At 53.5% G+C, this 27,639-nt stretch overlaps 3 protein-coding genes across 3 annotated transcripts in view; all 3 read right to left on the bottom strand.

Moving 5' to 3' along the window:
- Positions 1-190: 190 nt before the first annotated feature.
- LOC309675978 (protein Wnt-11b-like) lies at positions 191-3,416 on the bottom strand (the record flags this gene model as incomplete). Its single annotated transcript, XM_082488417.1, is given in 6 exon segments — positions 191-365; positions 1,167-1,459; positions 2,121-2,398; positions 2,856-3,091; positions 3,233-3,342; positions 3,345-3,416. Coding segments are annotated over 6 exon segments (1,164 nt in total).
- A 12,162-nt stretch (positions 3,417-15,578) lies between these two features.
- LOC309675891 (transforming growth factor beta activator LRRC32-like) lies at positions 15,579-18,754 on the bottom strand (the record flags this gene model as incomplete). Its single annotated transcript, XM_082488311.1, has 2 exons — positions 15,579-17,694; positions 18,635-18,754. The coding sequence occupies 2 exons, from the start codon at positions 18,752-18,754 to the stop codon at positions 15,706-15,708; spliced, it is 2,109 nt and encodes a 702-aa protein (XP_082344437.1). The 3' UTR covers positions 15,579-15,705.
- A 6,174-nt stretch (positions 18,755-24,928) lies between these two features.
- The window catches only part of EDA (ectodysplasin A), a gene marked incomplete at its 5' end in the record, with an annotated part of 80,849 nt that continues 78,138 nt past the window's right edge, over positions 24,929-27,639 (bottom strand). The window contains 2 exons of the mRNA XM_082488022.1: positions 24,929-25,286; positions 27,326-27,456. Of these exons, the coding sequence (XP_082344148.1) occupies positions 25,035-25,286; positions 27,326-27,456 (383 nt within the window). The 3' untranslated portion in view covers positions 24,929-25,034. The remainder of the gene's footprint in view (positions 25,287-27,325; positions 27,457-27,639) is intronic.

The raw sequence follows: 27,639 nt of genomic DNA, 5'->3' as shown, positions 1-27,639 counted from the left end.
TCCAGTCTTAGGCTTCTTCGCATCTCTCAGTTTGAGGTCTTCCATGGTAATGCGAGACTCCAGGCTTCCCACGTAGCCCTCTTCTTGCCGTAGCTCAGAGCATCCCTTGTGGTTGGCATTTGGTCTCCAGCTGTGCCCTGGAGGATAGATCAGCACAAGAGTCCTCCTGCCTGCCCTGGTGCCTCTGGCATTATTTACAGACATATCTCTCCACCTTCCGCTGACACTTCTTGCACACCACGTAACAGCACCAGTGATACTTGCAGTGACACCGCTCCACCACCTCCTCCGTGTAGGCATTGTAGCCACGGCCACAGCACATCAGGTTGCAACTGTCGCTGCCCATGGACGTCTTGTTGCACTGCCTGCAGAGGAGGATGCACAAGTGGGAGCTGAGGGAGCGTACCTGCCCACCAATGGTGGTGGTGCCGACCACAGCTATCTGCTCCGGCCTCCTCCTAGAGCTTATGTGCCCATAGCAGGAGGCAGCAACGTGCAGGGGTCTGCTTGCAGACTGGGGTTGATGTCACCTTGTGTTACTGTGGCAACATTTGAGCAGCTGTAGCTGAGGTTGGGCACACTCACTCTGTATCACACTGCAGGCAGGAACTTCCCATGGAGAAGGAAGGGCAGATGGCTAGAACCAGGAACTTCTGCTACTGCTTAATCTAGCAGGGATTGCAAGTCACAGCCCTGAGGCAGCCCTGGCTCAGCCTTCAAATGAAGCTTTCCCATCCTTCTAAAAACTCCCTCCTGCCCTGCTCCCTCCCACTCCAGAAAGGAGACATCTGGGAAGCACCGCAAACTCCAGGGACTGCTGAACTGTTCTGGTTACTGGCAGGCAGCACCCAAAGGCTTTCAGGGAGAGGCGGTATTTCCCTTTCTGACTCCTCACTGGATGGATCCTGTCTTGGAGAGTGGAGGTGATGGACTCTGTGAGGGCTCTCCCTTGCCTTTACACCTGCATAGCTCTGTAAGAACGACATCTGCCTTCCTGCCCTTGGGACTTTAAGATGCAAAGATTTCACAGCTGTCCCTGTGGTGTCCCCATCTAACGGGGGACTGCCTGTCCACACAAGCTTCCCGAAGCATGCTCCCAAACCCAATGGTACAGATACTCAAGAAATGAGAGACTGAGTTGGAATGTATTTGCAGCAGTTTCTTACCTATCCTGTGTCCCCAGAGACCCCAGGTGGAGATTCCGTGTGCAGTAGTCAGGAGAGTTGATGAGATAAACCAGATCTGTCTCTTTCACTGGCCTGATGTCTGTTTCTTTAGGTATCAGCTGCTTCCTGGGCCCTACGAGCCGGTGGGTCACCTTGATGGCTGCCAGGTACTTGGACTTGAGGTCAGAGGCAATTTCATCCAGGTTTGGCAGTCCCTTCCAACAGGTCTTCACTGAACAGGAGCCTGAAACGCCATGGCATTTACACTTGGTATCCAGGGAGTCACTCAGCACCTGCAGAGGACAGAAAAACCGACAAATTTGCTTCTGCTTTCTCCTGGTACCCACCCTACTGATTGATTTGCAAGAGCATCCACGGGAAGTCTCAAGAGATGAAAGAGGTCAGCTGCTTACTGCCACCTTTAAATGAATATAATAGGGCAATCAAGGACCCAGCCCTGCTTCATTCCCTTTGTGATAAGAACCTAACCCTTGGGGAACTCCCTGCTGGAGCTTGCAGTGGAGCTGGTGGCTTCCCTAGTCAACACTTGTGGATGCAGGATGGCTGTGTCCTCACCTGGGGAACACAAGTGCCGGAAAGTACAAAATCCTGCAGCTCTGGGCAGGGCTGGGCAGCCCAGCTGGAGTGGGGCAGGACAGGCCTCTGCTCCTATGAGAGGGCTGGAAAGAAGTACGGGAAGTACTGGTGTGAAGTGGCAAATATCTTGCCCTAGTTGTGGAAAGTGTGCAGGGAAGTTTGGGGGTGGGCTAGCAGCGGGGAGTGTCTCTGCAAACACATGTAACTCCATTTTAACCATTTAGTTGCCTCCCGACTTTAAGAACAGCATCCCAACAGCCTGGCCAGAGTCTACTGCCTTACATTAGGCACCTCTGCCCTGCAGGCTGCTGTAAGGTGGGCTGAGCTGCAGCAATCCCTGGTGGGCACCATACCCACCTGCCGGCCCACTGCATTGTTGTGCAGATTCATGGCCTTGAGCGCTTGTGTCCCCAGCTTGCTGGATTTTAAGGGACTGTCAGCAAAAGCAGCACCAAGTTGGAGGCCGTAGTGCAGGTTGTCCCCACAGCCTCCCCATCTGAAGTCCGGCCCGGGGACCTCCAAGGGGACAGAGCCACAGGAGCAGAGAGGGAGCTCTCCTGAGGTGCAGGCTTGGGCGATGGAGTGTGCGACGCCGGCGGCAGCGAGGGCATAGACGAAGGCCGATTCCCGGGTTCCTGGGAAGAAGAGGGGGAGATGTCCTTCTTCCCTGCCCAGCCAAACACTCCTCTCACAGATCTCACAATGCAAATGAGGGTGGTGTTTTGCATTGTGAGATCTTGCAACGAGATAAAACCAAGGCCCAACATCTTTCTTGTGCTGTATTTTTAACCTGTACCACCCATTATATTATGCTGTCAGTATACAGCCTGTGTCCCCACCTCTTCCCCCCTTTTTGTTTGAGCCTCTAGCAGCTGTTTTTGTTTGAAATGGAAGTTACTGTTTGTCATCTCCTGCAGATCTAAGCTGCATAGGATTAACACCAGTGTAATGGCAACAAGTTTCTCCAAAATTGACACCCACCAACTGAACAGCAGTGCTGTATATTAAAGCGCTGCCTAAAGTGCTGCTGGCCTGGAAAGCTACATGGGGCAGAAAGAGGAGCATGAACACAGTGGACGAAGCATCCTTTACCTTTCAGCAGGTCAGGGCCAAAGCTTGGGGCACGTTGGATGGAGGAGCAGTTCCACCTCATGTCTGCGAAGGTCTTCTGGCAGACGCTCTTGGTCTGGCGAGCAGCCCGGACGATGCTGTGCATGACCTCCAGGTTCCTGCGGCACATCTGGAACTGGTCTGGCACTAGCCCGGCGAGCAGCCGGCAGTGGTGGCTTTCATTCCAGGCCACCCCGCTGCCGCTCTCCGTCAGCCCGCTGCGGGGAGAGGGTGGGTGTCAGCGAGGGGGGACCACAGACACCCCTCCGGGGACCCAGCCGGAGAAGGGGAGCCCCAAAAGGGGGCACGGAGGGGTGTGTGTGGTGTGGGGGAGCATCTCCCCCGGGATCGCTACTCACAGCCACTGGATGGCCGCGGAGAGCCCCAGCTGGCAGAGCAGCGCGGCGGCGGCGGTGGGGCGGCCCATGGCCGGGGATGGGGCCGGGGCCGATCGCCGCCGCCGCCCCCTTTTATCGCCGCGGGCGGCGCGGTCCTTCCTCCCCCCCCCCCCGGGGAGGGGCACAACGGCAGTTTCGGTGCCATTCACAGCGGGTTAGGGCCGGGGTGGTGGGGGGAGGAGGATGGAGAGGGGGTTACAGCTGTTATTAGCTGCGACCATCCCCGAAACAGCAGCTGGGAAGTGATGAAACCGCTGGGGCGGCTCTGCATCGCGGGGAGCTGAGGGGCATCAGGTCCGGCATGTCACCCCACTAAAGTGCTAAAGTGCTCAGCTGCCGCATACCCGTTTGTGTCCCCACAAGGTGACACCATGCAACAGGCCCCGACACTGGAGCTGGGACATTCTCCACCTTTGGCACCTTCGGAGAGCCATCGGATCACAAAGTAAATACACGGCTCTGCTCAGCAGGTGAAAACTCATCCCTGTAACAGGCTGGCAGGAATGAGAAAGGGGGATTAGTAAAGGACAGAAGGGGTTGATATTAATTTCTGAGTTTTTTCTTATTTTCTTTGCAAGAAGCTTTAAAAAATGCATTTTGACCCAGAAAGAGTGAAAGTCTCAGACGTCTGCCTTATCTATCTCCAGAGCTTCATGAGGACAGCCAGGACTCTGCAATAACTAAGGCTCCAGATGTGTATGCGTCACTCAAGGGTGTGGACGCTGGTCTCACCAGCCTGGAGAGGACCCAGCCAAAGGCTGCGCTGGGACTGATGCTGATTGAGTGTGGGGAAATCCTACCCCTAGACATCAGCTTCACAGCTTCAGCCCCAGTCCTTTTTCTTACAGACAAACCACGTTACTGACCCATTGTTTCAGTCAGGGCATTGGGAGTTGCTAGTGGGCTTCATCACTGCAGAGAAAGAAGGTAAGCAGCGGGGTACACGTGGAAGGGCTCTTGGCACACAGCCTGCAAGCATATTTCAAAGTAATCGGGTTAAAGCAACCTCTCCCTGCTGCAGGAAGGTGCAGGGCTGCAGAGCAAGGGCTCCCTCCGCTGCACTCTGCTCTACAGCCCTGCCCACGCAAACTTGAGAAACAGCCCTAAAACTGAACGCGCCCATTAGAAAACATGTGGTCAGAGCAGGATCTAACTCAGCATGGGGCTGTCTTTAGCTTGTCAGCGCTGAAAACCCCAGTCCATAGTCAGCATTGGGCTTTGTGTTGCCTTTAGCACCCCAAAGTGCATGGGGACAGGAGGGACAGCTAAAGGACTTTGCCTTGACTCTGTCGCTGGGCTTTCTGAATCAGGACTAATGCTTTGATGTGTACTGCTAATTCCAGGCTCCTGAAAACAGCACAACCAGGTTCCACAGCAATTTGCCTCTCCAGGCTAAGGAAATGAGCTTAACGTCCACCAGCTGTCTCACAGACAGCCCAGAGGGGAGTTTGCCTGGTGCTGTGGGCAAACTGGTGCGTGCACATGGGTGAGGCAGCACAGGGCACGGGTATCGGCTGCAGAAGTGCTGGTTTCATTGCAGGAACCAGATTACAGCTGGCAGAAATGATGCAGCTGGGGAAATGGTGCCTGCTTGGACCCGAGCTGGTTTGGTGTGACATTTCCATGGCTTGCACATGCTTGTCACAAGGTGTACTTTTCTGAATCTTTCCCTTCCGTAAGCAGAAAAACAAAAGTGCAGCCTTGCTGCTGTGAAGACCTGCAGGAACCAGGTAGGCTGATATTTTCCCACAGTGGGAGGTGACATTTGAGAGACAAATCCAGCTGACACCGGCTTCTTTTGGAAACAGTCACAGGTTGAATACCTCTATTCTGGGCTTTCGCTTTCTCCCTCACTGTGCAACTTCCCCTCTCACTGGAAGGTGGTTTCCCTTTACAGGACATAACTGGGTGGTTGGTTAGCATCCCCCCATGACCTCCCTTTGACTTGCTATCATGTGCACTAAAACTAGGACACGCAGCTTGAATTGTTGACCTTCCCAAACCACTCCCTCGGGATGAAAAGGCCAAGGTACATTGTGCTGGAGCAATGGCCCATGAGGAAGGGTCCTGCTAGGAAAGCGCTGAGGTCACTCCCAAATCCCAAGCAGTTACAAGGGGCTTAATTAAAGGACAGAGAGAAAAGGGACACTGTATTCAGTGTCCCTGGAATCGTCTGGGTCTAATCCCATTAACCTTCCTCTCCCTGATGCCTGTGAAGTGACACCAAAGGGCTCCAAAGTTACAGCAAGCTCTTGTCAGCTGAGGAATGATTTTTCAGCAGGATTAGGAAAGATACAGGATAAAAGCAAATTTGCTGAGCTGCCCACCGGTGTGCACAGCTTGGATGTCTCTGCAGAGGGCATGTGAAGGCCAGCAAGCGCCATCCACGGGTTTCTGCTTCAGAGTGGTCTGAGCAGGAAGCCTGCCCTGCTCTGGACATCCCGCTGGCTGCATTGCCACTGGGCGAATGTTGGGACTGCTGGGCTGGGACTCCCTGGTTTAGGGCAAGAGGAGCCTTTCCTCACTGCAACCAGTACTTAGAGAATTGTCCCTGAGTATTTCAGGGTGGGAAATGCTTTCCCGGCTGCAGAAAGCAGAGTCCCTGTTGGAGAGGACCAGGGATAACCCAAGTCTATATTCCCTAAAAACCAAACCCTTTGTTTTAGTTTCTGCCTCTAAAATGAGGACTAAGCTGATTAAAATAACAACAATCTGCTTATTTTTATGCGATAAGATGAAACAAAAAGGTAGCAACACTCTCTCCTGTAGCATGTGCTGCTCCCAACCCCTGCAGACCAAGCATCGGGTACAACAGAGGCTTCCAGCCCCTGTGGGACATCTCTGCTGCCCTCTCCAGCCCTGATTATTGCCCCACGGAGGAAGATGTAAGGGCAAGTCAGACACTAGTTATTGCAGTGTGATCCCCAGCTGTGGGATGGGTAACTCACAGCCCGCAGGGAGGTCCAGCAGAGGCATCTGGGCAGACTTCATCCATCCGCAGAGGCAATGTGATCTGCTTGGCAACTCACTGATCTCCGTGGGAAGAACATTCTGTGGGAGTGGGCTTGCCTGGGAAAGCCTGTCAGGAGGAGATGAAGGAGCATTGGGACATGCTCTGCTGTTTAAGCTTGGGCAGTCCCTAGAGCATCTTTTACTCTCTAGGCTTCCATGTGGTCCCAGACAGAATTCAAGCACCCTGACCATTACCACAATGCAATTCACATTTTCCTCAGTTTTCTGCAAGGCCCCGGATTTTCAACCCAATTCAGCTGCTCCCTCATCAGCCCAAAGTCTCCTCCAGCATCCCTGCTATTTAAGGAAGCTGCTGTTTGTTTTGCGGTACCTGGGTCCTGGTATTGCTGTCCCATGTAAGGTCCAATTCTCTCTGGGCCATTCGCTCCAATCCTAGGTGGCACGTGCCAGAGATGCACCTGATCTCTGAACCTGGTCTGCTTCTACCGAGGGCTCTGCAATGAGAGATAGTTGCTGTTAAGTGTCTGGCATGATGGATTTTGTTTATACACATTACAGGACCCCGAGGATTGAGGTAGAAAAACTCCATGAAGCAGCACCCGCTGTTGGGGTCAGGTGCTGGTGCTGTGTGGGACGGCGTGACAGCACCCTGGGGCCCTGCTGCATGACCAACAGCTTCATGCTGCGAGACTCCTTAGGGCCTGGGGTAAAGCTGGGGTCCTTTGCCATGAAGTTATTTGTCATGTTTGAGGAAACTAAAGTCAGACTGGTCTCACCACAGCGATATAGTTCAGCTTTCACCTTTCTTGACTCAGTTCAGTCTTGCTGGTACTCACTGCACTCTGGAAGTCCCTGATATTTCTTTGACATCCCACCTTCCCAATCATGGCTTTTGCAGGTCCTGTTCTTACTTAGACCTGCAATCAGATACGGAGTCCACACTTCTCCCTTGTGCTAGCCTGCTAGCCCAAGCGCTCCTTTCACTCTAACCCCGAGGATTTTGATGTTATGAAATCATATTCTCTGTAAGTTCCCTTTTCAGCGTTGGGGAATGGGGAAATGCCTTGAACCCTGAGGGGGACATTGCAGAGAAATATGAACAGCTTCTGGAGGGATTAGAATTTTTTTGACCAGGAAAAGCTGCTTTTGTCAGTGTTGGGAGGTGCCTGGGTGCTTTTCTGGGCATCATGTGCTCAGCGGGCAGAGGGAGGGCAGTGGTTCACCAAGCACGTGCAAGGCAGGAATTGCCAAGCAAAGGCAATCCTGCGTGCAGGGCATGTCAAAACAGATACCTCCTTCTTCAGATTCCACCCAGAGGGATACAGGGGCTCCAGAGGTTTCCAGTCTCTCCCAGTTACAGTCACTGCCCTGGACTCCATTGCAGCAGGTGTCCTGCGTCCAGCCTGCCAGGAAGAGCTGCTTAGCTGCTTGTTGCTCCAAAGTGTCCCAGTGCCACATCTCTGTTGAAGGATGAGGTTTCAGTGGGAACGAAGGCTCTGCTGGAGATGCTAATCCCTCTGGCGTGATTTCTAACATTATCTCTTCAGCTGCCTGGAACAGCCCCACACTGCCCAAGAAAAAGTGACCATCAGCACAACGAGACCCTGCAGAGGATTTCAGACAAGAGGGTCAGGAAGGTCAAGCAGTCCCCTAATCTCCCCTGAGCGAGACATAAAGGTGGGCAAAGTGCAAGCCCACCTCTGCACAGGTGGAGAGGGAGGAAGGTCTGGGGTTGCTATCTAGATGAAGCTGCTTTCCAGCTGGGTGGCCCCAGCACATACTGGTGCCTGAGGCTCTTCTCCCCAGGGCTGGACTTCGCATGCCCCCCCCCCCCATCGAACACCCTCCTCCCCACTGGCCGTAGGTGCTGTAGCATTCACACCACCAGTACCTGCTATGGCCGGTGCAGGCTGAGCATCAGGAGATGGACATCAGGGATGCCCGACCACCTGGGTGGGGCACGGAGCATTGTCCTGCCATTGCCCGGGCTGTTCAATCCAAAAGCGGGTCTGAGTGGGGTTAGAGCTTCCAAACCAAAATGGACCCATCCGCAGCACAAGGGGCTGACCCCTTCTCTGCTCTGCACGGTGTCAGGCCCAGAAAGGAGAGGGGATATTGCCACCTTCTGGCCAGTGGTTTTGGTTTTAAGGGTCACCATCTGCCCTTCGGGTCCCTGGAGAACCTGCTTTCACCACGCTCCTGCCTGCCGCGTTGGTGCTGGCAACTCTCACATTGCAGCAAGGCGCTTTTTTCCCCCTCTATTAACCATATTGTTTTCGGGCAAACTCCTCAAGGTGTGGATGACATCTTAGTCTCGGAGCTGGAGGATCCCAGATGGGTTGCCATAGCCAGTACATACTGGGGTCCGATGGCAGCTGGGAAGGTGAGACCACCTGGTATCCCAAGGGTTTTAGGAAGAGCCACGAGCAGCAGTCAGGAAAAGATGCTGGAGAGCAGGAATGAAGAGAGGACACATGCAAGGACTGTCTGGGAGGTGGAGGCATTTCCTAGCTTCACAGCTGCTGGAAGCTGCGACCGTTGCTGGGGCAGAGGGGCTTAGTACCACCCCGTTCCCTTCTTTTGGGATGCGAGGTCACTATGGGAGCTGGACAAGGGCACAAGAAGCCAGTGCCAGCATAGGAACAGTGTCCAGCGATTTCTGATGCCAAACTCCTTCTCGAGCCCACTGTCTCCTACAAAAGGTGATTTTTACCAATCCCTCTTCACAGAAGTTTTGCAATGACTGAGTAGTAGGAAAAAAAAAGGCTTCCTTTTAAAGCAAAAGCAATCCTTCATTCGATGTCAATTCCTCTTCTTAGCTCAATCCTTGAAATAACCATAGGGTAAGTGCTAAAAATACCCCTTCCCCTTCCGTGTCAGGCTCTTTCTTGGGGAAGCAGGAGGGCAGGAGGGGATTCCCAGCCCCGGAGAAAGGCTTCCCTTCCCCAGCCTGCCCGCGCTGGAGAGCCACCGCAGGGAGAAAGTGCAGCTGCACTGCTGGGGGTTTGTCTGCAGGCACTGGGTGGATGGAAAGGCCAGAGAGGAGCAGGCGAGGAACAGGGAGGAACATTGGAAAACGTCACCCCCCCAGCTGCCCGCCTGGTGTTGGATGCCCTGGGGACACCGCCAGGATGGGAGGGCTCAAGGAGGAGCTCACAGGAGGCAATGAGAAGACCTGCTGCTAGGTCAGGGCTTGCCTGAACACAGAGCTTGCTCCTGGGATTAAGCTAATTACTGGAGGAACATCAAATAGTTGTCCTGGGTGGCCAAAGGTTTGTGTGTGCCACTATCAGGACTCGGACAGGGGCCAAAGCAAACGCCCATGAATAGTTTGTGACCTGTGTAAGCACACGGGGACCCCTCGCCATGTTCCATCCTGGCTTGCAACAACTTGTGGCTTCCAGGCTCAGGAGAGGCAGCTTTGTACGAGCACCTTCCCATGGTTCCCCTGCTATCAGCATGCCCCGTGTCCCCTCAAGCCCCTGGCAACCTCGGTGTTCCCCCACCCCACACTCACCTACCGACCAACCGCATGAGGAGCCACATCCTTTTGCCTGGAGGCTGTGACAGTACTGGGTTGTGGTGACGCAGGCGGTGGTGGCACACTGTCATGTGGCATCAATGTCTTGGCAAGGAGGCAGGTCGTGTGCTCCAGCCAGCTCCCAACACATCCCGGAGGGTGTGGATGGGATCCCTGCTACAGGTGGTCACCTGGGAGCATCCTGTCCCCTCCGGAGGCTGGGGATGCTGGTGAGGGCCACCCTGGGTGCCAGGTAAATGACCTACTGCAGAATGCTGCTTTCCTTTAGCGAAACAGTCCTCCTTCCTCTTTCCGATGTAGCGGTGAACTCAGTGACCTCACCATAGGACGGATACTAAGAAGCAGGCTGGGGGTGATGGGGACCTGCAAGGACTTGTTCCTGCTGGCTGATCTCCTCCAGAGACACTTATGCATGGCGCTGCCTTTCAGCTTTGCCTGGCCCCGTGGCTTCCCCCCCGTCACTGCGAGGCTGCTCCCGTGCGTCTGCCTAGAGAAGTCCCAAAGCTGGGACCAGGGATTGTGGGTCTGCACCTCCTTGTGGGTTCAAGCTGTATGGGAACAGAGCACCTGGTGACACTTCATGAGATGCTGTGACCAGGGCTGCCTGCCGCCACGGCAGTGTCCTGTTGCAGGCAGCACACACCAAGGCAGCTCAGAGCAGACTCTGCAGCGCACCCTGTCCCCTGGGCCCTGGGACAGCTGGGCAGGGGGATCCAGCTGCAGAACATGCGTCAGCATCTGCACTCCCCCCACAGCAGCTGGGCCAGCCCGGGCAAGTGATGCTGCAGAAGGCAGTACCAGACGTTGCAAGGCAGGGGAGATGCTGGGAGCTGTGTTCCCCATCTGCTCCCTGCCAGCCTCCTCTGGCTGACGGTCTGCGTGCTGGGGGGCCGGTGGCAGGTCCCAGCCTGGCTGGAGCCCCTCAGAGAGGAAGAAAATGTCATGAATAACACACCCGACCTCACTAACTAGTCTAGAAATAGCTGCCAGGGGAGTTTTGTTGAGTCACGCAGAAGAGGCTGTGGCAGTGAGCGATAATGGAAAGCAGCGGTGGCACAGCTCTACGAATGGGAGGGACAGGCAGCCTGATGTCCCAGAGGTGACACATGGGGATGAGCCACTGCCAGCAGCCTCCTGCCTCATCCCAACACCGCAGAGTAAATGCCGCGTTAGCTAGGAGCACCTGAAAGCCACCCCGCCGCGGGGAGCCGGGCTACGGTAAGAGTACAGTGGTTTATGAGATCAGCCTCATTTGGGAACACCTACTGCAGTAATATCAGCAAAAAAATAAAAGAAATTATATCTTCAGTGGCTGTTCTGCCACTGTCTGGGCGCTGAAGTGGACTCACCTGAGCTCTTCTGTTGGGTGAAAGCCAGGGCAGGACCTGCTGGGCAGAGAGAGGAAAAAAGCGTTCTCTGCTACGATGGTTTCACAGCCTAAAGCACATTGTCTTGCATTACCTTGTAACAGAGTCGGGGAGATTTAGGCTAACCTATGCTCTGTCTGAACACAGGATGAGGAGAGCTCTCCCCGCTCTGCCGGGCAGCGGCAGCTCAAGGGGGGATATCTGCCAGCCACCAACCAGGAAATTCTTCAGCTCTTGAAGCAGATGAAGCTCTGTCTCTCATCTCCATGGAGAGAAAGGGGAAAAAATAAAATTAAAAAAAAAGCCCTCTAATTCAAGTTAGTTGCAGACAAGGTAATTTCCACATGAGTTAGCAGAACAGCTAGTTGGAAATTTTTGATAAAATCTATTTTTCTTTGAAAATGCAGATCCAGTGAAATGTGAAGGCTTTCCACTGGAAAGAATGAGTTTTGCTGGATTTCTCAACTAGTTCTCTAGAAAATTTGTAAACGGTCACAATATTTCAACCACCGCTGCTCTTTTTCAGACCAAAATTTATACTCCTAGTGTCTTACAGCTTGACATGAAAAGGCAACATTTTTGGCATCATCACTTTATTTGTTTGAACTTCAATATTCTACAGATCTTTTACACTCATGTTGGATAAAGAAAAAGCTTGAGATGCCAAGTCATCCCTGGGATAAGGAAACCATTTCCCCTAAACTGTGAGAAGCTCAGGCTGAGGAGCGATGTGGAACGAAGGACATACCCCTCCCATTAACCCCAGTCAGTACCACAGTGGGGTTTGTCTTTACCTCATGGGTAACTCGTGGTGGTTTCTGCTGACAGGAGTGCGGTGCGCAGGGGCAGGGTCCGGCCAGCCCGGTCACACCTCGTTGTCCCCCGTGCCAGGACGAGCCCCGTGTGCTTGCCCCGTGCCCCGCTGCCGGCCAAGCTGAAAGCACGTTGCTTTTCCTGTCACTGGGAGAAGCAGGCATTGCCCTCGGCGCTGACGTGGATTTCATTCTTCTTGTAGTACCTGCGAGACCACAACCTGGAATCCTGTTTCGCTTTGAAACAGGAAAGCGGACGAACATCGATAAAGATAATGACCTGACATGCGATTTCCCTGGCTCGGTTTCTGTACCTTTGCAACCCTTCTCTGGCCTCGGGTGCTCTCCAGGCTTTCTTGTCTTTATTACGCGTACCTCCCCCTCCCCTGGGCTCTGGCAGCCTCCCTGTCCCTTAGCAAGGCCAGTCTCGCTCTTCCACCCCTCTCACCCTAAGCTTTATGTGTCTTTGGGAGCCTCCCCTGCAGGCTGAAACCAGTGCTGGGATCCTTTCTCCTATTTTTAGTACATACTTTAGCAGATGCTCTAATCCCCGGAGAAAACTTGGGCCATGGGCAGCCCGCTGTCCCCAAGCGCCACCGTCCCCGCACGGGTCAACCACCAGCTGCTGCTGCTGGTCCGTGGGGACACGACACAGCCTGCGTCAACAGCGCTGGATAAACACGGCTCGGGAGCGCTCGGGAAGCCCAGGGCAGCGCCTGGCGGTACGCGGTGTCCACGCCGGTCACCCAGCTTCGCATGGCTGCACAGCTCCAGCCCTCCGCCAGCCTTAATGCGAGGCAGACACTGGTGGGAGCCGGTGAAGAAGCAGCACAAAGGGCAGGCCATCTTATGGCGACATGCACGGAAAGTACAGCCTGGGAGGGGGTTTAAATGAGGAACAGAGTCCACACAAAATGTACCAGAAACACCCACCGAAGGCATTTTGGGCTCTGGCCAGGCAGCCCCGAAGAGTGTCCCTGTAATGTCACCAAGCGTCCAGGATGGGGAAGAAGGCTGGCACGGCTTTAGGGACAGGCTGAAGCCAGGCTGAGCTCACCCACCTGCTACCACGGCGCTTCATGAGCACGTCCCTGCCCCAGGGAGACTGGGTGCCACTGAGGACAGGGGACCCTGCTGAGAAGTGCAGAAGTGACCAAGGGGGGGCACAGCAGCTGCTGTGCCGCATGCCCAGAGCCCAGCTGGCTGTGTCTCCCTGGTGACATTAGCTGGGGCACACACTGGAGCAAAGGATGGAGTCCAGGAGTGCCAGACCGGGAGGGGACAAGGGCTTGTGGTGGCAGTGGGAGGGTGGCTGGCACGCACCACGACTTCGATGAACAAGAGGGACACGGGACCAGGAGTGAAAAGGGGAAGGGTGCGTGTGGAAGCAGGACATCCAGCAAACAGCCGCCCTCGAGAGGGAGGCTGGGTTTTCACCAGCGGCGCGGGCTGCCCGCCCGTCCCAAAGGGCCCCGCAGGGTGGTGACACGCAGCACCAGGCTGCGATGCCCTGGGCACTGGCATGGTTGGTCGCTCGCCATGACGAGGCGCAGAGTGCCAGATCAAAGGGAAACTGAGGCTGGGATGAAAACATGGGGCCATCAAAGGCACTGGAGGTCCCTCGGGAGCTGGATGCCCATCAAAGGCCAGGAAGCTGCAGCCCCAGCGGCAATGCAGGCAGCATGGGGAAGACACGTTTTACAGCAAAAATGCCCTTTACTTCACAATAAACCCACGATAGGCTTGAAAGGAAAAAAAAAAAAAAAAAAGAAAGTTAAGTAACTGTGATTTTAAGTGACTTCCAAGCCCTTCTGCTCTAAGAGCCTCTAACACACCAGGTGTGCGGACAAGTAGGTGGTCCAGGCCAGCTGGGGACTTTCAAGGTGGAATCAGAGATGTGAAATGTAAAAAGTTTCATTGCAGCCTTAATTTTATCCTTGCCCAGAGCTGGCCTCAGCCTTTTAGGTGCTTGTTGGGCACCTGGCTGCTGTCCTGGGGGGTGCAGCACCACTCTGCCCTGGGAAGCTGGACATGTACCTGGGACAGATGGCTGGCTGTTGTGTGCAGATCATGAGCATCACACCGTGACAACAGCCATCCTACATTGCCAGTGCATAAAATTGTCATAGAATTGTCTAGGTTGGAAGGGACCTTTAAGATCATCGAGTCCAACTATCAACCCACCACTAAACCATGTCCTTATACACCATGTCTCCCCATCTTTTAAATACCTCCAGGGATGGTGATTCCACCACTTCCCTGGAAAGCCTGTTCCAATGTTTGACAACCCTTTTGGTGAAGAAATTTTTCCTAATATCCAATCTAAACCTCCTCTGGCGCAACTTGAGGCCATTTCCTCTTGCCCTATTGCCTGTTACTTGGGAGAAGAGATCGACCTCCCCCTTGCTACAACCTCCTTTCAAGTACTTGTAGAGAGCGATAGGGTCTCCCCTCAGCCTTCTTTTCTCCAGACTAAACAACCCCAGTTCCCTCAGCTGCTTCTTATAGACTTGTGTTCCAGACCCTTCACCAGCTTCTTTGTCCTTCTTCGGACATGCTCCAGAATCTCAATGTCTTTCTTGTAGTGAGGGGCCCCAAACTAAACACAGTATTCGAGGTGGGGCCTCACCAGTTTTCTTACTCAGCAAAGCATACACCCATCCAAGCTGTGATCAACCAGTTTCTCCAGGAGAATGCTGTGGGAAACAGTGTCAGTGCAGCCCACCATCCCCACTTAGCACCTTCTCCTGCCACCCTTCCTAGCCGGGGTCCCAGCCCACCCATATTAAACACTGGCTTTGTGTGGACCAGATGCTCTGAGGGTGCCGGATGCACCAAAGACCACGGCTCTGCCAGCACTTACCTCCTGTGATGGAGACAGCTGCTCCTGCCGCCACCAGCTCCGGAGTCCAGGCACTGAGGGTGGGACCATCCTGTACCCACCTCAAAGAGCTCGTGACCCAGCATCAGCCAGGGACAGCACAAGACTGGTTTTCTCTCATTCTCACTGTCTCAGTGGGTGAGAACAGAGTAGATTTCCTTCCTGCGCTCACAGCAGTGCCTGGAGTCATTTTAAGCCCTGCCAACTTCACAGCATCGTTCAGATAACAGCTTGGTGGGAAAAGGCAGAAGAGAGGCACATAGGATCCTTCAGGAACCCCCTCCCACCCCCGCACTGTGACTCACCACTGCCAGAGCCACCAACAGGCACAGTTCCCTGCCACTGCCCACTCCTCGCTGGGCTGGGAAATGCCTTTGGGAGCAGGAGCAGGTATTTAACTGCGCTATTAAACCTATTTAAAAGGCAGATAGTGACTGCTGGGAAAGCTGTGAAGCACTCAGGTGGCACCAATAGAGACATTTCCCTTTCCACAAGCAGAGTGTGATGGGTTCAGGGGGAGCAGATCGATCCAACCAGCCCAGGCCTTGTTTCTTGTCCTGAGTTATGAGAACCTATGACAGCAGGGCAGAAAACCCACCCAAAATTGCTTATAGAGTGTTTAATTTCTTGCAGGGAACAAGAAACCGGGGGCACCTTCCTTCTCGAGAAGGAGAGGTGGCCCAGAGACCATCTCTGCCTGGCTCAGAGCTCAGCACCAACCACACTCCCTTTATTGGGTTTGCAAAACACACAGGATACCAGTGAGGGGAGGAGGTCTAAAATACAATAATATTAATAATAATAATAATAATAATTAGAGTTCTGACCGATTGCTACAGTTCCTGCTCCCCATGGCTAGGCTACACTTTGGTGACGCTGTCTGCTGGCTTCACCTCGGCTGGATCCTCTCTTTTGGGACGGTGGGGAAAGACCCCCACCCTGTTGCTGTGGAGTCCTGCACACCCCGGCGACTTCTGCCCTTTCTTCAGAAGGCAGCAAGCCATGGAGCTGAGAAAGAAAAGGCTCATCATGACCACGAGTAGAGCCAGAGAGCTGGTGCCCTTGGGACGTGGACAAAGCCACCAAGGACTGCTGGTTATCTTGGCTGAGAAGTTCCTGCTCTTGTCCTGGTAGGCACAGAGGGCTTCGTCTAGGTCCTGCACGCCCACGCCAGCTGCCCGCAGCATGTCCAGCCAGGCCAGCGAGCAACAGCTGAAGGGGTTTCCAGCGACAGACAGGTCCTTCAGGCTGCGGGCCCAGCTCACAAGCGCTGGCTTTTCCAACGTTAGCAGGTTGTTATTGCGAATGTCCAGGCTTTCTAGCGGGGAGCAGAAAAGACCTGTGGGCAAAACACTCAAATTATTGCCTGAGAGGTCCAAGACTTTGAGCGTGTCCAGGCAGGGGAGCTCTGCCTTGCTGTTGTCCATCTGGTTGCCCCTCAGAGAGAGTTTCTGCAGGGAGAACTCCAACCCCCCCAGGGCTTCCTTAGGCATGAACAAGTCCTTGTTCCCTGACAGGTCTAGGGAGAGCAGCAAGGTCTGGTTGAAGGTGTAGGGGTGCAGCCTGGTAATGTTGTTCTTGCAAAGACTCAGATGCTTCAAGCGAGGCACATTGTAGAAGGGGGTGCACGTGCGTCCCAGTGCTGGCACGCGAGAGCCCCCTCCCGAATTCCCTCCCTGATCACTTCCCTGGCTCTCGCAAGGCTGGAGGCTGTTGGAGCCCAGATCAACTGTTTCCAGCTGAGGCAGAGAATCGAAAAACCAGCGTGGCAGCACGCGGATGGCATTGCCGTGGAGGTCCAGCGAGTGCACGGAGAGGGTGGTGCGGTCTGGCAGTGAGGATGAGTGGTTGCTGGGCTCCGTGCTGCCAGTGAGTGATTCCCCAACTACATCCTGGAGACAGTTCATAGCCAGGCTGAGGCTATGCAGAGAGCCCAGGCTGTGGAAGAAGGTAAATGGGAACAGCTGCAGCCGGTTATTGCTGAGATCCAAGTCAGTTATGTGTGTCAGCCCAGCCACGGTATGCAAGGTCCTATTAAACCTCTCCATCTCCTTGTAGGGCAGTACAAACTCCCCCGGATGGTGTGAGCCTGGGAGCAGGGAAGCAATGAGGTTGTTGGAGAGGTTTAAGTGTGTGAGATAATGGGCTTTGGGGAGCTCTGGAAAATAGAGGAGTCTGTTATGGCTCAAGTCGAGCACTTGAAGCAGGTAGGGCTCCGCTCCCTCCTCCGAGATGAAGAGCTCCAGGGCATTGTGGCTGAGATTTAAAACTTGCAGCTGCACGAGGCTGAAGCCAGAGATACAGTGGAGGGAATTCAAAGCCAAGTTCACCACCTCCAGCTCTTTGAGAGTCTCAAAAGCTCCCTCCTCAATTTCCATGATGTAGTTGTTGCTGAGGTCGAGCTCGCGCAGCCGTGGCGTGCTCCAGAAGATCCCTGCTGGCAGCCTGGTCATCTTATTCCTGGAGAGATTGAGGATCTGCAGTCTGGTGAGGTTGCTGATGTACCAGCCTGCCATGTGGCTCTCCAGGTTATTTGCCGACAGGTCCAGGACCTCTATATTCCCGAGCAGACGAAAGGCTCGCCCGTTAGCGAGGTAATTGCGGTCTAGGTGGTTTGATCCCAGGAGGAGAGAGCGCAGCTGGGGCAGCTGAGCCAGGGCTGGGGCTGACACAGTTTCCAGCTGGTTGGAGCACACATCCAGGTACTCAAGCTGCCCAAACCCTGGCATGTAGCTGTCTGACAAGTTTTGGATGAAGTTGTTGGAGAGCTCAAGGTACTTAACTCCTTGGCCAAGCTCCTTTGGAAACTTGCGCAGGCCAGCTCCTTTGCAAGACACCTTTGTGGGGCTCTACAGAGAGAGAGGAGAAGCCATCAGCATCAGAGGGGCTACAAACCACCGCTCCAGCCAAGCCATCTGCTGTCCAAGATGGACATGAGCAACATGGAAATGAGCACTGCTCCCCCTTCCCAAGCCCAGGAGGGGAAGGAGCCAGACCACCTAAAGCTGCTGCTCAGAGACAAGAAGCTTGTCCCCAGGGTTAAGCTGGGCTTTCTGAGACCCTGCTGAATTGTTTCTGATAGTGCAAGGAGGCAGCTCAGCCTCTGGCTCCACAGGCTGTCCTTCCATGCATCCCAGCAAGCAAGACGGGCAAAAAAGTAGTGTAAGCACTGAAGATGCAGCAGGATGGTGGGGCAAGCCCAGCCTCCGGAGGGCACTGGGACAGCCCAGGGACTGGTCAAGACCATCCCTGTCCTGTCTGGGCAGAGAAAGGGCACTGTCCTGGTGGGCTCCACCTCCCCTCTCTCTCCCTCTAAATTGGTTTCCTCTGCCAGTTTGGACTTGGGAGCCTGGACATGGAGCAGCTGGTTTCTGTCCTCACCCCACCCTGCCACATTCATGGTGGGGTGGGGGGACAGAAACCAGCTGCTCCACGTCCAGGCTCCCAACTGCCTTGCTAACATCCATGGCGGCTGTCTGAATCCCCAAGGGACCCTGCGGTCCATCCTGCCTCTGCGCGAGCATCTTGAGCTGACATCCCTATGGCAGGGACTGCTGGGAGGTGCCACCAGCACGGCAGGGACACGGGAGCAGCTGGGGACTGGCTAGCCGGAAATCAGCTCAGAGACAGGAGAGCAGATCGAAGCTGGGAAGGTTAAAGAGATTGAGGCTGGAGGGAGGTGAGAGCCGTGGGGAAGAGATGCGCAGAGGGATGCTCGCAGCCCCGCTTGGACCCAGCGGTGCTGCTGGGGCCATCCCAGTCCAGCGGCTCCTCAGAAAGCCGCCTTACCTGCTGGCACGGTGTGGACCTGGGCCTCACCTCCCCATTAGAGTGGGCTCTGAGAACAGACGGGAGCAGCCAGAGCAGCAAGCATCCTCTTTCAGCCAGCCGGTGTTCGAACAACAGCATGTTGGGCTGCGGGCGCTGCCAGCCCCGTCCCGCTCCTCCAGCGCGCTCTAGCAAGCTTGGCAGGAGCCGGGCTCTGTATAAATAGGCTTCAGGATGGGATGGGGGAAGGAGATAGTGCATGTGGGTGTTTGTAGCTACGGAAGTGGGAAAAGAAAGATATAAAATCGCAGAGGGGGAAAAACAGTGCAGAAAGCCACAAGGAAGGGAAAGAGAAACGGCAGGACAGGGAGGAGGCAGGGCTGCTCCGGCGCTCAGGTGATCGGCTGGACCGACCGCCGAAAAGAAATCGAGTGCCAGGAGGCAGAGGTGGTAGTTGGGAAAGCCGGGAGGTTTTGGGGGAGTTCCCCTGCTTGGACCTGCTCTTCCTCCAGCTTCGTCTGCCCTGTGCCAGGGCCAGGCTGCGAGCTCCCCGCCGGGCAGCTGGTGCCGAGGACATCAGGAGCAGCCGGGGAGGGCTCCCCGGCCATCCGGAGCAGGATGCAGCCGTCGGGGATCACTGTGGGACTCCCAGGGCCTCCGGGGCCGCAGGTGAGCTCGCCGCAGGAAGGCACAGCAAATTCCCCTCCCCGTGGTGCCACAGCCCAGCTGAGGGGACTCTCCAACGGCACCTGCCCCTCCTCAGGGAAAACAATGGCTCCCCGTGGTTTGCCACCCGTTCCCAGTGGGATGTGCAGAGCTGGCATCCCCCTCCTCCTCCTCCTCCTCTTCCTCCCCAGGAGTCCGCTGTGCTGCAAGTGCTGGGGTCCTCACTGCCACCTCTCCCTGTCCCTGCCAGCCCTGGGGGACGGCTGCTGGGTCACCTCCTCACCTGGGGCAGGAACCAGATGGGGACTTTCCCTGCGGCAGCTCCAGGTGGCATCTGGGTGCCCAGAGCTCCACCCTGCCCACAGGGATTTTTTTTGGTGACATCTCCATCTCCCTGTGCCACCCAGTGCTGACACGCTCCCCGAGTACAGGCTCCTCACACGCTTCATGGGGCATTTGCAAAACGCATGCTTTTGGGGTTTTTGGCTCACTGTGGCCAATTTCGTTCCCATCTGACAGAGCACCTCCAGGCTGCTGCACAGCGTCCCGCGGATGTGTTCTGCTGTAGTTTCAGCTGTAGAGCTGTTGCTTAGTCCTAGATGTGTCTGGCAGAAAAAAAAAAAAGTATTTTATATACGTAAAATATATAAATACATATATACGCACACACAGAGCTGGAAGATGGAGCAGCGTGGCTTCTGCTGCTGTTGCCCTTCACCTTCCTGAGAGCTGGCGTGGTGGGGAGCACTTTGTTACCTCTGGGACACGGTTCAGCCTTGAGCCAGACCAGCATCACCTGCCAGCCAGGGCACGCACAGCGGCGGTGACAACCGGCCGGGCTCGGCGCTGAGCTCAGGGCCAGACTTTTAGGCTCGTGCCCTCTCTGCTCACCGCGGTGGACCCGGGTTCCGGCAGCAGCCGGGGCCAGCGGCAGCTGTGAACGAACAGCCCGCCGTTGTTTTCGGAGGTGCGGTGAGGATAGCACATCTGTGCAGATGTGAAATCCTGCAGGCTCCAGCCACGGAAACACCGACTTCTGGATGAACCTTTGCCTCCAGCGTCCCTTGTCTCCCATCAGCAGCCGAGTGCGGAGCCCTGAAAGCGGAAGGCGGCGCAGGGGAGGAACCGCACCATGCGAGTGCTCCGGCCCCGGGGCTGTCTCGCCCGGGGAAGCCCGGCCCTCTCCTCCCTGCATCCCAAATTGCTGGGCACGGGTCTGCACAGCAGGCACGACCGATGAAATCAGCTGAAAAGTCCCTGACTTTGATCAGGGACTTCTGCGGAGAATCCCTGGGCATTTGCATCCCAAGGCTGTGAACTCCCTTCACAGGAGTGCCCAGCAGAGTGAGATGGCTGCGGACCGAGAGCCGTCCAATGCGCCCTGCAAATACCGAGAGGCTTTTAACGGACCGTGCCGAAGGCAGAGCGAACGGCACAGCATGAACGGGAAGGGATTTGCTCCTCCAAATCGCAGGGCAGCCCGTGGTTCTTGCTACGCCCAGGTCCCCAGAGTAGCCCGTTAAAGAGGGATGCCCCTGTTCCCCCCGAGGCTTTCACATGAGAAATCTCCAAAGGATGGGAGGAACTAGCAACAGGACAGAGGCGCAGTAGAAGAGGGGATAAAGTCACTTGCCCAAAGTCACAGCCATACTGCAGGGTGACAGACACCTGCTCCCAGCCCGGGCATTAAGGAGGCAGAACGGTATCTGGTTATCTAAGTACATCACATCTATTATTTCCTTCCCAATAAATATGGTGACAGAAATGCTGTTTTCTGTGCTCTCCCCTGACTGCAGAGAGCAGCGGGGAGGTGGAACACAAGTGCTGAGCAGCTCTGAGCCCGATGAGGGGACTGGTGCCTCTTGCATCACCGGCAGCGGCCACAGCAGCTGCGTAACAAATACTCCCCGAAGGATGGAGAGATGCTTTGCCTTTCAGCTGGGTCCCATCACACAGGCACAGTCAACGTACTTTCCAGAGAAACTCCTGGTTTGGCTGGGGAAGGAAGTCCCACCCAGAACACCGAGATCAGGAAAAAGCTTTATTTGCAAAGAAAAATATTGACAATTTACATAAACTTACATCCTAATTTATATACATTATGTATATTTTATATACAGATAGTGTCTTGAATAAAGATGTTGAAGCACAAAACAGCATCAGTGTATCCCCGTGCAGCTCTGGCAGGTAACAGGGGGAGTCGTGTCCCTTCCCACCACTCCTCTCCCGTTATGCTTTTGTTGGGGAGCCCGAGAGGCCTCCTCCCAGCCTGGGAGCGAGGAACATGGGGTGGGTGTTGGGGGGTTCAGGCTTGTATGGGCGCAGCCACGAAGCGCAGCTGCAGTTGTCCCTTCCCCTTTCCCCCAAAGCCTGTGCCAGGACTGCCCGGGGCCAGGACAGGAGCCAGGGCAGGTGCCACCAGCCCGCAGCCAGTGGGAAGGACTCGCCACACTCCCTTACTGCGAAGAGGGGAAGAAACACGGATGAGACAATGCACTCGGCTCATCTCCCTCCCAACGCAGCTCAGGTGCCCTTTTCTAAGCACCTGACATTGCTCAGATGATGCCAAGTCCCCTGCTGGGGACAGGGTGGCAGGGAGACCACAACCGCTTACCTGGGTGAAAAGGGCGCTGGTGGGCAGCAAAGGCCAGGTAGTTTTGGGTAGGGAGTCATGACCTAAAGCCTTGCCTGAAGGGAATCCTTCCCTCAAAAGGGTCCCTGAACACAACAGCTGAGCTGGCTTCCCTATAAATTGTCACTGTAGAGAGGCACTTGGGAGGGAGAAGGGTTTCAGGTGATGTATTATATACGAATTAGGTGCTTGCTACATTTCTGCAGCCAAAAGTTGAGCAGCAGAGCCAAGGCACATAGGTAAGAGCAGAGGCAGCAAGTACCACAGGAGAGGAAGGCTGGCACATGGGAAGCCAGTGGTGACTGCTTTTGTGTCCAACATCTCGGATACGCAGATGTTTATCTATAACTGAAGCACTTCCTTCTCAACCAGACTAGGAACTGACATACATCAAAATTCAAAGACATCAGCGGGAAAGACTGGAGTAAGGCCCTGTTCCGGCTGGAGTTTGTCAAAACCTCCCATACGCATCCTCCTCACGCTCCTCTGAGCTGCTTCCAGGCTTTTTCGGCACCAGTTAAGGGGAACAGGCACCAAAGATGGTAGGACACCATCTGGAGAAGCATCATACAGAAGAAGCTATACTACAGCCTAGGTAACCTGCACTGTAATACTTCATTAATGAGAACTTGTTGCCAGAGAGGCCAAAGGGTTTCAAGTATAAAGATTCTCCACGGCTGCTACAGGACTGGTGATCCACCTGCTCATCCCAGGAACGAACACAGCTCTCGGTACCAAAGCCACCCACAGTCAGGTATTCTCTGATCTCTGACTCCATGTCCAACTCCAACTCCGTGTCTCCAACTTGGCCACACCGAGCTCACACTTTGGTGTAACGCGAGCATCAGAAAAAGCCCATTAGCACCTTCTGCTGCTCGTGATGAGGGAGGCAGGAACTGCTCCCTTGTGCTCTCCTCCCTCCCGCATCCCAGGCACATGCCAGAGAGGGAACCTGACAGCAGCGCATGCGGCTTTCACAGAGAGAAGGGATTCTCCCTCTGCCTCCTCCCGCCCCCAGCCATAGTCAGGAGCAAATCCCAGATCCTGCCAGTGGGGGACAAGGAATGCAAACGCCATCCATCGCGGTCTCCCAAGTCATTGCGTTATTTATGCTTGCCCCTAAGTCTCGCTGGTCAGGCTGTATTCTAAAGCAATTCTGTTAATGATTTGCTTAATGTTCTCACTATACACAGTTGTCCTGATTAATTCTTGTCAGAGGAACATGTCCTTCTTAATCCATTTTAAAGGAAATAAACCACAAAGACTAGTTAAGTGCGCCTAAGGCTCTTGCTAGTCCAACATGTTAAGGCTAGAAAGGAGGAGAACATATTGAAAAAGAAATAGCAGGCAATTTTTCATGCAGTTATTTTACAAACTGCACGCCTCCTGTGAATAGCGAGGCTGTAGCCAAAGCTGGGTGCCCCCAAGAAATATTTATCTCCCAATAACTGCAATACTTGGCAAGTGAGATCACTCGCTACGGATGGGGAAAAGCGATGGAGCCAAGAATGCTTCAGCCAGGGTGGACCCTTCTGTGGTCAGATCAGTCGCTCCAGCACGGTGCTGAGACACGTCTGCTCCCACGTCCCTGCAGGTGACCACCTTGAGCCACCTCTGCTTGGAGATGGAGGTCATCACCAAGACATCGGTTTAGGACTTGCCCCATTTGCTACATAGGCTGAGACTTCACTACCCTCTTTAGTTCTTAAAGAAAAAACATGCCCTGAAAAGAAATCCAGTTAAAAAAAACAAACCAACACAACCAAGCACAAGCCAAGGCATGACACAAAAGAGCAATTAGCGCTTCAGCCTCTTCCTCAGCTCGAGCACATCTTATAGCTTTAGGTCTCCCCAGTTGAGGGGAGGTAACGGGAGAGAGTTGCTCAAGAAGCCAAAAGAAACAATAGCGTCCCAGCTCTTCTATTAGTCACCAGAAATCGAGTTATGACTAGACTCAGCAGGGCTCAGAGAAAAGAAAAAGTGGTGACTTCATGCTGGACCAGACTTTTTAAATACACTTTTTTTTTTTTTTGCTAGAGACTCTATCACCACTCATTAGAGCATTTTAGGTAGAAGGGTGTGAAAAGGAAAGAGGTGGGGGAGGAAGGATAAAAACCACATCTAAAAGCAGGACAGTTGCTATTAAAACAGAAAAAAAAAATTTCCTGTTTGAATAATTTTATTCTTAAACATGACAAACTTCTTCAGAGTGTTTTCACAAGTACTTGTGTCTGCTCTACGCGGCTCGGTGAAGCCTGTAGAAATGTGTTCTGGTTTGCAAAATATTAATTAAAAAGACAAAAAAAAACCCAACAAAACACAAATTGCTGTAACAGCAGCAGTACTTTAAGGCAGCCCCCGTTAGGGCAAGGTATACCTCTGGGGTCATGGCAGGAGCTGAAAGTAGCAGAGGCTCTGGAACCGGTAATCGGCATTTTCTTTGGGACTTTGTGATTTCTGGAATGTGGAGGCAGTTTCCTATCTGCTAAGCCTGCTCTATTAAGTATTCACCTTCCTCTCGCACTTACTGCTTTTGCAGCCTGCTTCCAAGCTCTAGGTAGAGGCACTTCGCCTTCTTCGCTCGCACTCCTGAGGATGAATGTAAACACCACTGACCCTGTCTTATTCATCTCCCTTCGCACCCCGTGGCCGTTCCAGTTCGAACTGGGAAGGCAGAAAACCAGAAACCCCCTTTCTTGCTTTCGTTAGCGTGCAGAAGCAGGAGTGCCTGGATAGGACAATTTGGACATTAGTCTTTCTTCTCCCGCTACCGCCTGGGATGCTCTTGCTAGTGCAACATAAAAGCAGAGACCCACACCACTCTCAACAAGCCTCGTGTGAAGATCACAGAGCAGAATATCAGTGCAGTAATACTTGAAATACTGAGACAAGGCAGACACAACAGCCTTTCTTCCTCACAACGCTTTTTCAACTAGCTTTTTGATCCAAGTCTCCATGCAAGTCACAGAAGACAATTGTGCTTCCTGCATTCACATATAGGAATAAATAGCTCTGGATCAGTTTTCTTTATGGCCGGATTACAGAACCCCCTGAAATACTGATACGCTTATGAACAGCAGCACTGTGCAGTTCTGTGAGTATCCTTGGACATGCCAAGTTCATCTAGGATGCTGGTGCATCTCCTAGGCGTATGGCCCCAAAGAAAGTTGTGTGCTTGCTCATGTTGATGGAGATGTCAGCATGGACCATTTTCACAGCAATCTTCTGCCTGGCTTTGAGGAGGCAGACCCCAGCTGTATAGCAGGTATTGAAGTTGGTCTTGCCGGTCTCAATACTCCGAGTGCATTGCAGAAAGGGCTTTTCATCCACCACCACCTCATAGCTGGCAAAATCTGTGAAGTTTATGTAGTATACCTGATGCGAAGCAGGAAGAAGAAAGGTATTAGGGAGTGTATTTGTGCACATGGAACAAGCCCACATTCCTTTCAGTGTGTACATATACGTCGCCTCCGCTAACGGTCCCTTCCTTGGCCCCGGGACACCTATACTCACGGGAGGTTGACTTGTCAGAGGCACAAAGAACCCCAAGCCAACCAAACAGGAGGAAACTCTGTATACCACTTCATACTAACACAAGCATGCAAGCAGCCGTGAATTCATGTATCTGAGGCTGAGCTACGAATCCTCGCTTCAGACCCTGCTTATTACAGGAAAAATTACAAACCTGCACAGGCCTAGTTACAAAAATGTGTAGACAACCCTATCTGCTACAAACAGCTTTTCATCCAACAAAGAAACAGAAATATTTTAACTGAAGTCCTCTTTCACTTACCTGGCCAGTCCTGCTTTCTGGGTCCCATGAGCCTCCTTTAGTGTTGACATCAAAAATGCCCTAAGATGTACTGGGAGTTGCCGCCTTTGTAACTGGACTTGAGGTGCTTTCAAAGGCGTAAGCTATTACAGGGAAGACACTCTCCCAACCTCCACAGCTTGGAAGCAAATGACCTTATAGCATTTGTACTGATTTAACTCAGACCTAGCGTCTAAGTCCCCATGACTCTGTTACTTGTTACTTAATCATCTCCCACACACTGATTCTGAAGAACTGTGAGATGCATGAGAAAGACCTGTCCAAGGAGAAGTCAGTCCCAGAGAGCTGCTTCTTCCTGATAGAAGCAAGCCAGCCATTTTGGATGCATCTGATAGTTCTTCTTAGTCTACATCCTGCGATCACAGAAGCTACACAAGACTGAGACCCCTTTTTCCTTGATGGACTAGAAATGACAAAGGCTTCAGAGGCACAACGTGTGGCCAGAAATTAGCACTAAGCACTCGGGAAACAATTATACTTTGGCCCATGTAGAGTTATTTTTCCTGTCCCCATCCAAACCAGACACGTAACCAGTTCCATGGAAGAGCACCTAACTTGGCATCCACAGCCCACTTTATCTGACTTGGTACAGTCCCAGCGGGGCTGCCAACTGAACAGAGGCAAATCCTGAGCAGAAGGTAATATCAGAAACCTGGAGCAAGGTGGAAATTGCTTAATTGTGGTTGTCACACAGAAACCCTCTTGTCTTGCTAAAATCTGTCCCAGAACCTGGACAGTTTTTCAGTCTGCAGGTGGGTGAACAGCCTGCATGCTCTGGAAGGGGAGAGCTTTGTAGCTCATACTCCACACAGAGCTCAGCAATTCTGTTCAGAGATCTGCAAGACACTGGGAGCAGTGCGTTAAATGAAAGTCCGTCTCCTGCATTTTATTTGAATGGGGAGAGGAAATGATGTCTTAATTAGCCGTATACTAAATCATAACACAATAATTTATTACTTTGTTTAGCCCTTTTTACAGAAGCAGGTCTGTACATCCATCATTGGTACCAACTAAAGCAGCAGCTGAGCCATCCCGCTGCACAGTGCGGTTGCCGGCGCATCGTGTCGGTCTGAAGCTACGCAAAGAAGGTGGAAAAATGGAGTTACCTGGGCTGGAGTTTGGCCACGCCACCTGGGGCCATGAGTCCTATGCTTACAAAAAGTGTCATGGCTTTGAAATGATCACGAGTTGTCAGGGTTTTGGTCTTACATCTCTTTTAAAGCACAGAGCCTAGCATCCTGCTGGGACCTTTGTTCTGCAAGGAGGTTTAGATGGGCCGGTGAATGACTGCACAGACAATATGGAGGATTAAAAAAAGGCATTGGTGGCATGTGGGATCTGGCTGGGCGTCTGAGCGTGTGTTTCGGTAACTAATCTCTTGCAGCTGATGTCACGGCGAAACGTGTGACCTTGCACTTCAAAACTCTAACGTCTTCCTCCGACACACGTCTCCTAGAGCACGAAGCGGTTAAAAGTACATACAAGTTCTTGGCATTTGCTAGTTGTCTGGAGCCCTCTCGTGGTTCATGCAAGGCTTCCATTGGAACACAAGAATAGGAGTTAGGCCTAGGACCGTACTCACTTCTACCTGACTATAGATGAAGTATGTGCCGTCCACCAGTACCTCCAGCTCCCCACTGCGGGCATGCAGCTTAAACACCTTGGGGTTCATAGTGATGCGAGACCAGTCATTGAGGACTCCACCTGAAAGATCTCAGTATGAGAAAACGGCAGTCACTCAGTACCCGTCAGAATGAAAAGCGCAGGAGCACAGAAATACAGTGACATTGCAAGGTTTCACACACAACGGCTGGCACAGACTCAAATTGAAAAGTCAAGTAACTCGGTAAGAAAATCCCAGAATTAAAGGCTACGGTGTGTTAGTTTGGACTCCTC

The sequence above is a fragment of the Vanellus vanellus genome, assembly GCF_965231255.1.
Source record: "Vanellus vanellus genome assembly, chromosome: 10".
NCBI classification, from domain to species: Eukaryota; Metazoa; Chordata; class Aves; order Charadriiformes; family Charadriidae; genus Vanellus; species Vanellus vanellus.
This window is presented reverse-complemented; position numbering and strand designations above follow the sequence as displayed.